At 36.9% G+C, this 13,328-nt stretch overlaps 1 protein-coding gene across 1 annotated transcript; it reads right to left on the bottom strand.

The window, feature by feature from the left end:
* Nucleotides 1-3,908: 3,908 nt before the first annotated feature.
* On the bottom strand, nucleotides 3,909-13,174 carry LOC111252706 (putative ATP-dependent RNA helicase DDX23; the record flags this gene model as incomplete). The annotated part of the gene is given in 14 exon segments (XM_022811022.2): nucleotides 3,909-5,415; nucleotides 5,863-6,055; nucleotides 6,347-6,593; nucleotides 6,949-7,049; nucleotides 7,659-7,793; nucleotides 8,087-8,245; nucleotides 8,596-8,849; nucleotides 9,948-10,084; nucleotides 10,385-10,521; nucleotides 10,718-10,837; nucleotides 11,101-11,241; nucleotides 11,451-11,573; nucleotides 11,794-11,958; nucleotides 13,099-13,174. Coding segments are annotated over 14 exon segments (2,212 nt in total), but the record flags the coding sequence as incomplete, so codon positions are not given.
* Between the last annotated feature and the right edge of the window lie 154 nt (nucleotides 13,175-13,328).

Genomic DNA, 13,328 nt, shown 5'->3' with positions numbered 1-13,328 from the left:
TTCGTTATATAACATTTGTGGCAAAACCATGGGATTGTTACAGCTCTGACGATCCGAGCGCTAATTTTATAGACAGAGTTTATACTTGTAGCTCATTTAGCTTTTTCCGACGTATATGTTCTCGATTAGTTTATATTTACACTAAAATAAGACTATACAAAACCATTTATTCAAATCAATGCGTTTCTTCTAGAGCAAACGGCAAAGTATTGTTATCATTTAACTAGGTTAGGTTACTTAAATAAATGTTATGAGCATTGCGTCATGACAGCTCTTACGAACTGCTTCAGCCAGACCAGGGCACACTAAAGATCAATTCAAATGTAAATTTGCAAAAAATAGGTGAAACATCTATATCTCTAGAAAAGCTAGTAGACAATTTGTAGACAAAAGCTTAATCTAAGCGGAGAAGTTACAAACTCAGTTTACGTATGCTACATTAACTAAGTACGAATAATGTTTGTAAGGTTATCAAAGGTAAAATACATTGCAGAAATACTTTTTTTTTTATGGAGTACATTTAACGTCAGTATTTTGCACGTTTGATACCGCACATTCACATTTTAGTAAGCCTGCTAAAATAGCTGACAACATACTTAGTTTTCAAGCTTTTTACAGTTACGTACGATACGAACACGACGATTTATCCCCACTGAGCGGCCTTATTCCGTCTCCTTCCCCGATGGGCATTTGACTCATATACGCATACTTTGTAGGGTCTTGTAAACATATATAATTCACATTTAATTATAGTCCGAGAAATGCCTTTGTAATGTATTGCATTATTTAACATTAGCTAGACATTTTCCATTAGTAAATCTTTGAGAATTTGCGCTACAACAATCATGGATACTAGGGGAAGTTTTTGTAACTGGTGTTACTATATAAATAAAATATCGTCCAAAAAGGTATGTTGCTTAACGTTTAACGAGTTGTACTACCAAAATGCCACGTTTGCATCTATAATAATAATACGCCTCAGCGCACACGGTCTAACCTGAACGACCTAACAGTTTGATTCCATTGGGAATAACACTTCTTAAAGATCGGTAAATGCTGTGCGAATTTTATTGCAACAGATATCTATGTAGCCAAATGAAAAAAATGTATATTTACATCTACCTAGAATTTTACGATCAATATGCATCTTTATTAAGAAGTATTTAACGGAGCTAAGAGGCCATAAAAGGAATAGATTGTATATTGATGTGGGAACTGCGTGAGACAAGACATGTAGTCGAATTGAGTATAGCTCTCTGAACATGGCTTTGCTACATATGATGAAGGAAGTTTTAGACATAAGAAATTGAGCAAGTACGAAACAAAAGCCCGAGAAGAAGCAACATTGTGCAAACAATTAAATTTAATTTAGAGGCACCGCTATTAAGAGTGCAATTCGGTTATTACAAATACTTCAATAAATGCACTGTACGTCATAAGAATATTAAATCATCACTACAGTAGCACGGTTTGTTCTTGCAGCCTAATGTGATTCGAGACTCAAACGGCTCAAGTACGAATATCGAATAAATAGATACATATAGACAACAAATAGATAAATGTTAACATCCCTTTTTCGGTGCACTTCCCATAAAGATTTAAAAGCGAAGTTCAATTTTTGCATATTATTAACTTTATATCAGGTGCGATATATCGACAAAAATGATCTTAAGAAATTATGCTTCAATTAATGTCAGCTATTACTTAAGAAATATTTCTTCACAGCTGAAGGGCATTGGATTGGATTTTTATATAAGCATTGTTTATTGTCGGAGGTTTAAAACGGAGCTAACGATTTCGTTTCACCTTTCATCTTTTCAGGGTGGGTGTGGTTTATTCGTCTAATGTTATATCGAAAATGGCAACGAAAGGAATAATCGCTCTGCCGCTACTTCTGTGGCCCTACTCAACAGCAAAAGTTATCGTAAGGCCGGCATCTAGAGCAGCGCTGGACAAAAAGTTATTCTGCAATGAACAAACCATTTAGGCTTAAGTAACCTTTTCAGACTAAAAAATAAGTAACACGTTGGCGGTTAATATCGTAAGACTAAATAACCGTTCTTGATCCATGTGATCTCCAATATGACTAACTTGTTCGCCTATTTTAATTCCTACGAAAATTTTTTTTCTACTTTGTACTACAGATTATTGTTATTACATGGATAAGTCGGCAGAATTTTTCATCTACTCTTTCTGTACGCCTTTCGGGAAACTTTGTCTTTTTGTAGAGTTTTTACTAAACGTAAATACAACATCTGTATTCATATATCAGAACCATTTTGGCACCTTTAGCTTAGTGTTATTTATGTCGCACTTGGTTATCGTCAAAGGCCCTACTGATTATTTAGTCGGAAAGAAGATATTCGTGCTTACTGATTTTATTAGTTGTTTATTAATTATGGACTTTTTCAAACTTTATTGTCACAGTCTCACGAGACGTAATTCGATGGGAATATTTCAATGGAAATAATATTTGGATTTGCCTCTTCGAAATCCACATTAAATCAAGTGTGTAAGTGAAAATAATAAAAGAATACAACATAAATCTCCTTTGCACGTCTGGATAAAACGAGTGCAAGCAGCCTCTTTATTCCTTCTTTAAAAAAGCTTTTTTCCGACACTTCCCAGTTCTCCCGTAGCCGTAGGCGAACCAACGCCGGCTACTGAAACCATTCTACTGTTACGTCCCTCAATGCTGCCACTGCGTCAGCCAACCTCTATACTGCTGCTGCTGCTGCTGTTCACCCCTAAAACGAGCGACTCCGCGTGCGCGTCCTTATAAAATGCTCCGTCAGGTTATAAAAAAGCTTTTAGAGAAGGAGCGACGGAAAGGCCTCGAAACGCCATGAGACACCGCCATCGAGCAGATTTTGCTTCTTTTCTGCCGTACCCCTCCAAATCTAACTTGTCTCTATCAAATCGGGAGACGAAAGAACTAAGATGGGGTCGGCCGCCCTAAGCCAGTGATTCAAGCCACTTTTTTAGTGGCAGCTCTGCTGCTGCTGCTTCAAGAGGAAGTTGGCTAATTGACTGACTATCAGTGAGGGACTTCTATCTTTTCTTTCTTTTACTCTATTCGTACCGTACGCTCTCATCCCGGAACAGTCATATGCTATCTTCGACTTACCTCTCGAAAGACTGGATCTTCGTGAATTCAACTGAACTCGTTATGAGAAGCTGCTGCCGTAGTTTTTCCAACACCCCCAGGTGTATATATGTGTAAAAAGTATCGTTCGACAATGAAATAGAATAAAAGCATTTATCTACAACTATGAAATATCAACCAAAAACAGCGTGTTAAAAAACGATTAACGTAATTAGCTCCTTACGTGGTATGTTGTAAAGCGAATAACCGGCGCAATTATTGAAAAGAATGGGCATACATAAGACGTAAGGTAACTTTGTTAAGCTACATAATATATATATGAAGAACTACAACGGAGTAGTTGTCATAAATCATCAATGTGGTGAATGTTTGGTAAGTAAACTTAATCGTTAGTTCTAATCTCTTAGTGGATTTATACTTAATCGAGCATTTAGAGATATAACAAAAACTTGATGATATAAAAATCGACCTCATACTTAAGAACTAGCGATGTGATTGTAATGGTCCTGTTCGTAGACAGGCGCCCAACGAACGTATTGTCAAAAACGTTTAAGGTCATCACCTTGCTAGACTAGATGGGAAAATCACTTACGAGCTTCAGTGACAACGAGCTTCATGAAAGCCGTAAAGTATTTTTCTTAAAATAATATTCTGAAGTCTTTCGGTATCAACACGTATTCAACGTATATTGAACAAAAAAGGAAAGGCGATTTTGGTTCAATGAAATATTGGATTAGTCCTGTACAAAATGACTTATTCCACTATGTCACACATCTCTTTATAAAACAAAATACGTATTGAATAATGTGGTCTAAACTTTATTTATTGAGTTTTATACATGAAAAGAAACATGCCAGCTCGGCTTCCACGATACCCAGCTCTTGTATTTCTATGTTTGCTTTCTCTTAATCAAGGACACCGCGAGAAAGGAAGCGAATTTACCGGTTGGAGTGCAGAGTTCTGTTTTAGATAAGCGGCTTGTTTGTCATGGCACAGAGCTGTTCTGCTGTCAGATGGTTCTAAATTTGCTGTACTTCGCCTTCATGATATTTGGAAGCTTTTCATGTCGAAAAGAATAAAAGCGTTTAGCAAAAGCGAATAGCTTACTTCCAGCTAAGAGTACGATTGTTCACTTCTGATAAAAGGTGTAACTTTTCTACGACGTTCTTCTGGAGGGTAATAATAGCATTAGTAAAATTAGATCGTCAATGTACGCCAGCTAGAAGAATATTGGCTCCCAAACGAGACATCTCATTATCCGCATAAATGCAAATGCGTCTGTATGCAACTCCATCATAACTATGACAATGCGTGTATTCACGTTTCGCGTCCCTTTGAACCAGATGCACACAAGACGCAAAACTGTTAGCTTTTTACTGAGAGGAAAAGATCTACGAAACGTAGGCGCATCATCGCTTTTAGCTGTAGGTCCATTGCCTGATAAATCCCCAGAAACAGTAAATTTTAGTAGGTATTAGTAATTAATCGCGTTAAGTCTTACGTCCTTCCAGCTCCATCCTACCTGAACAGCAAAACTTCGGTTTCTTTGTTTTAACAAAGCGGTATCTCATTTCTTAACTCTATGCTGCCTGTGGATTATAAATTTTTCCTACATCCCTCGTCAGGACCTTACCGTACCTACTGACGTCGTAAGTAACGAGTTGCGATTAGGGCGTATCCAATCCAAATACGAGAAAGCCTTTCCATGGCATATCAAAAGCGTTCTCCGGCTGAAGTACAGTCATTTTCTTGTATTTTTTGAGCTCCTTATGTCATTACACCGCTCGTAATGTATTTGAACATGGGCCCCACCGTCCCGCATATAGCATTCCCATTGTGAAAAGTACTGGCGCGAAAAGGTTTCAGCATTTACACGAAATAAATCTGCCTTAGCAGGTATTTTGTCGTCTGGAAGGGGAGTTCTTAAGAGCTGACTTTTTAATTTCAAACGTATAATATTTCATAATAATTTCATTTTTCACGAATATGTCCGCATGCTAATGATTTGAGCTATGATTTGACGTACAGCAAGTTGCCCAGATTGCGCAGTCTCAAAAACTGGATTTGGAAATCAGAGAGCAAACACTACACAAGGATTTTTTCTTCCTTCCGTTTTTTCGTGACAACGGTGCCTGGTTTGTGCTGGGCATCGGGATGGTTTGCTAGTTCCGTGGGGCAGTTGGATACAGGACTTGCCAGCAACATCTGCTTAAGGTCATAGAAGAGTGCCGAATCGTCTTTGGTACAAAACGAGATGGCCTTACCGTGGTGACCTGCACGACCCGTTCGACCAATACGATGAGTATAATCTGTAGAACAAAATAACAAAGCGGTTAAGTCAATCCGCGAATTGCTCATCATGGAAGTAATGCAGATGCGAACAATATTTAAGTTGCAAAGGCTACCCATTGGATATTTACTACACGACTAAGACGCTTTACTCTGATAATAGTATTATATGTAATCCCCAATATCTGGCGATATCAGCGCTACAAAGCACTTTAACTGTATGGTATTCTATATCTCCTGGTGCAAGCACACTAGTACTATTTGAGGCCTCAAGTCGACCGTGACGTCTTGGCCCATAATATTTTTTGTGCGACTGACTGGACATAGTTCTTTTTGTAATACTTCGAAATATTTTTTTTCTGGAGCTTGCCAATGTGTTTGCTGCTAAAAAAGACAATGTGTTCTTCGATTAATTGATGTATTATGTAACAGCGTGCTGGCTTTGAAACTTTTGTTCGTATACGTACCTTCAATGGACTTTGCCATGTCATAGTTAATGACGAGCGACACTTTCTGAATATCAATTCCTCTTCCAGCGACATCGGTAGCCACTAGAATATCTTTTGTTCCGTTTTTGAGCGATGCAAGGGCATATTCTCTCTGTTCTTGGCCTTTACCGCCATGAAGTGTACAGGTATTGTAGCCAAGCTTCTCCAGACCCTAAAATTTCATCGAGGTGTAAATGTTGGAGTTCCAATAATACTATAAGCTTCTACATAACTGCGGTTTACTTCCAGAAATGATAAGTGCGTACGCATACACATATGTACGTGTGTTTGCTCTAAATGCTGACGGCAATCTAGAAAATGTGAAGCATTCGCACTCGATTGGATATTATTATATACCCTAAAATAGAAATCGATTAAATTGCTGGAGAAGAACTAGGCCTATCTTTGTACGTTTTCGTTAGTATTAAGTCTAAGAAAGGATGGTTAAAAAGTTAACGCTAACCTTCGCAAGGACATCGACACCCTTTTTCTGGTTGACAAAAATGATGACGGGAGGTTGAACTCCGGCCTGGAGAATTTCAACGAGTTTCCTACGTTTATCCGGTTCATTCATAATGTGTACAATCTGTTCAACGCGCTCGGTTGGTTTGCCTACCGAGCCGATGTAGACTACAGCTGGGCGACGGAGATATGTTCTGGCTAAACGCTCGACAGCGGGTGGCATAGTGGCTGTGAACATCACCGTTTGCCTTAAAAAAACCAAAGCAGTCAACCTTATGACGAATCACCCTTAACGTCGTAAGGCTTTCAATCAATATATATCGTTTGGAAGTTAATCAAAAATATTTGAGTGTCTAGCTGATGAGCTCATCAAGTAATATTTGTTGTGTTAATTGAGGACTAAGGATAATAATCATGTTAGCAAACAAGCAACGAATATTAGACTTGAGTTCTGCCATGAAGAGATCACTAACAAATCAGTTAGCTGAAAACTCGATCAGAGGGTACACATGTACCTGTAGTTTCACTTCATTCATAGTTTTGATCAAGGACACAAGCGAAACATAAATCTCGAGTTAACGTTATTTGTCTATTTAATTGTACCTGTACTTTTGCGATGTGTTAAAATTGGCCAGCAGAAAGGCTTCGTTTTCGGCATCGTCAGTATCTGGCTTTTGATTTGTTACAGGCATGTGATCAAGAACCTAAAATAAAAAAACAGGATGAAATGAAGGCGGAGGTAGCAGCACATAAGCATATATTAGTGTCAATTAACAGTTTGACACTTCGACAAAATTCCTTCCTAATCATGGGCAATGTATGTATATACACACATGTGGACTTCACACAACGTGAAAAATAAACATTTCTCATAGATTACTGCAAACGGGAAAAAGAGGATCTTTTAGGCATTTTCTCAATAAGGTTTGTGAGACATAGAAATGATAAAATTGCTTAGTTTTCCTAGCTCTAAAATATAGGCACCAAGAGTGGGGAAAGCTGCCAAAAGAACACCGTAGTAGAATAACAATAGCTGTTCAAAGCATTTGCAACAAGAACTCGGGTTTTGAACAAGTGGTGAATACGCTTTCGGGTTAAATTCGAGAAGTAACAGGGCAGCAGTGCTGGGTTGTGTTCGCTAACTATGTGTCGTATAAATCATGTCTGAAAAAGGGACGCAAGTGAGTGAGACCGGGTGTGCATGGATAGAAGCGGGTGATGTTCTGCATGTTATGTGATACTTATCGTTATTATTTCAGACTATAATGTTTTTCTCTCATAAAACTACTAATTTATGTAGAAATAAACAACACCTTTTGGACGTCTGGTTCAAACCCCATATCAATCATGCGATCGGCTTCGTCAAGAACAATATATGTGCACCGCGATAGAACCAAGTATCGGTTCTCAAGAACGTCAATCAGACGACCCGGAGTAGCAATAACAATCTGCAAATAAAATATCAGTAATTAAAAACTACTTGGTTAATACAGCCGTTTACATTCAAAACCATATTGCAAAAGGGATATAAAATAATATACATGCTTAACATACCTAACACAACCGCTTTGAATTATAATTTGCCTTCAATGGCAATAGTAAAAGAAGGCCATGACAAACATACCCTTTATTTAAAAAAAAAAAAAAAACATTTAAAGGAGATACGTGGCTGGTCCGAAAGGTTTTAGTCTATTTTTTTGATAATATGGGTTTTATGATCAGGTAGAGGAAATAGACAAACCTCGCAACCCATTCGCAGCTTAAATCCTTGTTCTTCCCTGGAAAGACCTCCGATGACGGCCACTGTGCGAATTCGCATTTTCTTAGCGAACTTTATCGTTTCCTCTTCGATTTGTTGAGCCAGCTCACGTGTAGGTGCCATAATAATTGCATATGGACCCTGCATACAGACAAGAAGACAATGTACTTATATGAGGACAGAACTAATTAAATATGACTGGGAACTGGATTGTCATTTGCATAGCAGAGAAGTACATATATGCTCTGAAAACAACTGATTTATTACTAAATATATTAATACAAGACCATACAATACTAAATAAAGGTATACAGCTATCACAGAAAAGAAGCTATTTTATTATAGAATGCCCTCGGCAAACTGATTGCTGTGGTGATGCAATCGCCATATATAATCCACATGTCGCATTATATTATTAACAACTTAATTTAAGCATAATGCTTAACCTATAGTAGCAGTTAAACGGTTGCCATATGTATGAGCAAACAAACCTGATCGGCTGTTTCGATGACGTCCTGTTGGGGCAGTGATGAAATCCAACATAACAGAGGAAATAAAAAGGCGAGAGTTTTTCCTGAACCAGTTTCGGCTACCCCTATAATGTCTCTATTCTGTAGACCAATTGGAATGGCTTGCCGCTGAATCGGCGTTGGCGCTTCATATCCGAGTTCCTCAAGAGTCGCTGTAATCTCATGGGGAAGGTTTGCCTCGTTCCATTTACGCAGTGGGTTCGGGATATTGCCACCTATATTAAACAAAATCAACAAAATTATAGTAACTGAGATTTTAACATCGCTGCGAAACAAATCCATGGTATATCAGAACAAATTAATACTAATGCATTTCCCAAACACTATAGGAATATATACAATTAGTATGTTTCCATGAGTAAACCTAACTTAAAATGACGGATTTGAATCTACCATGTTTAAAAACCAAAAACTGTTTAGTGATTAAGTATACAATTAACGTCCTTGCATAGATATAATAACTCTTTACCATACCCCAAACTTTTTTTCTTATTAGGTGCATGTAGAGTGGTACGTTCAAACTGAGAAAAATTTGGCAGCCTGTTTAACGCAGTAGGCATGCATTTATCCACTATTTCTACTACTAGATAAAAAGCAGATGTTTTTAGAACAAAACAACAAACTCGTCATGGCAAACATATGTGCATCGTATTCGATGTTTTAAAATTAGCTATTATGGCATTTTTTCATGCTGGACAAACCCCTATCAAAATAACTTTTTTTTTGCTAAAAATCGATGGTCTATTTATTCTCGATAGGGTTTAGCTATAAAGGGTTGACGATTCACCACAGTAGCTTAAAAAACTATTTCCGACTAATTTGGTCTTTTAGACAGGAATTTGAACCCCTCGAATTTTTGAGACTTTCGTCTGGCTACTACACCAAAATGTTAACTCTGTTGAGATATTTTGTTTATAGCGGTATTTAACATATACTAATATCACTTGGTGTATGGTTACTATTAAAAAGATATTTGCGGGTTTAAAAAAGAAATATTTCAAAAACGATAGTTAATGGTCTAAGTCCCAAATCGAAACTGTAATCCTAGTAGATGGACGTTATGTTATACGATCATGACTGCTATGCGTAATACTTCTAGTATATTAAAAAAAAAACTATAATTGAATTACCTGTTCTTTTTTAGGTACAATTTTAGAATATATTAAAATTAAGATAAGGACAATTTAGACGCGTCACGCTTATAAAAATGGGTTTCATGATAATTATTATTGAATGTTAAAAAAAATATTTGAGTAACGTTGTGTAACCAAATTATGTAAACTTAGTTAAGTTAAGAGGAAAGATAAATCCACCTTTAATGGAAATATTGAAGTCTTCTCGGAAAATCCGCCAATCTCTCTCTGTCATCTCTGTGACTTCCTTCTGAGTCCAGTGGCGATCATCCCATTTCTGCTTTTCTTCCCGATTTTTGAGCTTCTTCAAACGAACTCTGAAAATCGATGCCAAGAAACAACTCGAGTTATTATCAACTACTTTGACTGTTCTGCACATCGTTAAAGCAAATGTTTAATATGACAGCAGTGTTCTCGAAGTTACCATGCCTCCGAAGGGAACAAACAATGGGTAACTTAAAAGAATTATTTAGAGAACTCATTACAGAAGTCAGAATTACAAGAAATTGGCAAATATAAGAAATTTGGAAAACCATACTGCGTGATAGTTTGTGGCCAATAAAGTATTTACAAGATATCAAGTATACAAACAGTTTTGTACAAAAAAAATGACGTACAGTTCTTGCTCCTTCTCCTGTTTTGTTCTTCTGGCCTCAAGAAGTTCACCATAAAATTTACTTTGCTCTTTTTTCTGTTGTTTTATATCGATTCCAGCTACGTGTCCACGGCCAAAGAGCTGCACAGTATGTCGTTCCTGAAATCGTCCCGAGAAAATATGTAATGACTATCTCTTACTTTTTGTTTTTCTGTTATCTTAAACACATCTGGTATATTACTCCGACCAACGTGCAGGAGTAAATGTTGTAAACAAGGCCAATTCGCATGCATATTTACAAGTGTGCATTAAGACTTACATATCTTTAAAGATTACCTAATTCAAGGTATCGTACCTTATAAAGAGGGTTATAATCATTCCCTGTGTCCTCAGAGGCGTCCCAGTCGAATACGAATTTCTTATCGTTAAGTTTCCGGATTCGTCGCTTTTTCTTAACGATGCCCAAATAACGCTCCTATAAGTCAAAACGGGTAACTATCATTATTCGAAAATCTTTATGTGCTTTTTAACATAAATACCGTGACAACATTACTACTGACATTAATAATAACTACATGTTTTATTTTTACTATACATACCTTCTTCAGTTCATAGGTAAAAAAAACATAGCGGATAAATGATAAGTGATAAATAATATAAATAAATAAAAAAAATAAGATAAATGACCAGCTGGGCCTCTTTCAGCCTGGGGCTCTTAACTTATTGTGAATAAAAAACCTTAATGGCCTCGTGTTCTCTGGCTCGATCTCTTTGAGAACTCATTCCCGGCATCGGCTCTTTACGCTCTTCTTCAGCTCGGCGTCTCTCTTCACGCCGTCGCTCTCGTTCGCGTTCATCATTGCGACCTCTAGAACGAACCTAAAAATTCCAGAAAAATATATACACGGTAGTTCAACATCTTTCCGGCACCTTTGTCGAACTGTAAAGCGGCCATATAATATACACAAATGGATATTTTTTTCCTAGCATTTTTGTTACCCGAAGTGATGAGAGTATATGTAAGTGTTCATGCTTAGTTTTCTTCATGAAGTTCTTTGACTAATGGCATTTACGGAGTTCACACTTACCTCATCAAGGAACTGTTGTCTGTTTTGCCTTTCTTCATCCATCCGCTTTCTCTGTTCTTCAATTTCTTGTTGCCGTCTCTTCATCGCTTCAGCTGCGCGCTGTTCCTTAGTGAGAAACACTGGCTAAAAACATAAGTCCTCAATTATCAACAGTGTTTCGCTACAAAATATTATTTTATATTTAGGAAGTATTTTAGATCTCTACTTTACCTTTGCATTAAAATTGTCCGTTCTTAAAGGGGTAAGTAGGCAAAACTAGTTTTATTGGGATAAATTATTTTGAAACGTCTTATCATGTTATAGGTATAATACAAGAACACCTTTATTTCATAAATAATATTACCTTAGTCTTGGCCTCTTCTTCCGCTTTTTTCCTGGCAAGAAGCTCTTCCAGTGAAAGAGGCTCCTTTTTTTCCTTGTTGTTATTAGCCTCGCCGCCAGATCCCGTGTCAGGAGGTTTTTCCAGACGATTTTTTTCATCTTCCTCATCATCTTCAATTTTTATCACCTAATTAAAAGATACAAAATTAATCATTAAGCTGTGTCTATGTTTCTGTCAGAGCTATAGATTTTAGACCAAACGTTTTGTGATTTATATTAAAAACTATAACGAAATATTTGAAAGGGTTCACTTCACTACGATATGAAAGTGATATGATAATAGGGATAAAATTAAATATTTAAAGCTTAAAGAACAGTTTCATGTAAGCGTGTTAAAAGTTCACACTTTCCCTCTGGAAGAAGATAGCTCCTTCGTAATATCAATATATATGGATCCAGAAATCAAATGCTGGTGCTTATGTATCTAGGTGCAGTTTGTGTACATTTGCTCATGGATATCTTCATTTCGTTTTGGACACGAATACAGGTAGTTTGCACTTTAGTGTGTAACTCTTAAAGCCTATCCTGCGGACAGAGCTACAACCTCTAGACGACATAAAGCACATCGATCCATCAATAACATGTAGCATCTAGAGTAGGCTTACACGACTCGAGCTAACGAATCTTATGTTTTTTGACTTCTATTGTTCGGTACTATATAACAGGAATGAGCACGTTTGCCAGTCCCAAGCTTGTTTCGATTTCTGCCTTTCTCAATCTAACGAATTGTTAGTAACTTATGAATAGTTCCGCGTTGCACAAGTCATGAGTGCATCGGGATGTGGTATGCTTGAAAAGGCCGTAGCCTTCTATTAAAGATTAAGTTCGCTATGTCCGCTTAATTACTGGTAGAAATCGTGAGAAAAAGTGTCACACATTGAAATATGAAAGTCACACATTCATTAATAAACCGTGTCAACGGATTAATAATAATAATAATAATGTATCGCCCAATAACGAACAATTCATCAGCACTAATACAAATAACAAAAATAATTTGCGTTATAGTGCCATAATATTACCGTAATGAACCTATTAGTTATCTAAGCAAATTTTTGATTATCGAACTCCTAATAAATATCAATTTTTCTTCACCAAATGCAAAATCTGCTTTTTAGAAACTATAAGTCGTGGCTAGAATTGTCCTGTGTAGCTTTTATAACCTTTTATAACCACTATCATATTTTATCAAACTACATATATTCTTTCAACTGACGTAAAATATCAATGACGAAAACGATTGAATGGTCAGTAACCCTTGACACACCTCTTTGGTATCATCCTTGTCATTTCTGTCCTTGATCCGCCTGTCCCGAGAGCGACTTCTTGATCTCCTTCGTCCCCTATAAAGCAATTGTAAAAATGCAATGTAAAGATAATAAACTCGCTATGGCCCGAATGGATTTCGTCAAGTTTTACCAACTACCAAGAGACGTAACATTTACGAAAGTATATAGTACATATGAAGTCTTTTTCTCTCTCTCTCTCGCCTTTATA

This window comes from Varroa destructor, unplaced genomic scaffold (assembly GCF_002443255.2).
Source record: "Varroa destructor unplaced genomic scaffold, Vdes_3.0 BEIS01000006.1, whole genome shotgun sequence".
Classification (NCBI taxonomy): Eukaryota; Metazoa; Arthropoda; class Arachnida; order Mesostigmata; family Varroidae; genus Varroa; species Varroa destructor.
This window is presented reverse-complemented; position numbering and strand designations above follow the sequence as displayed.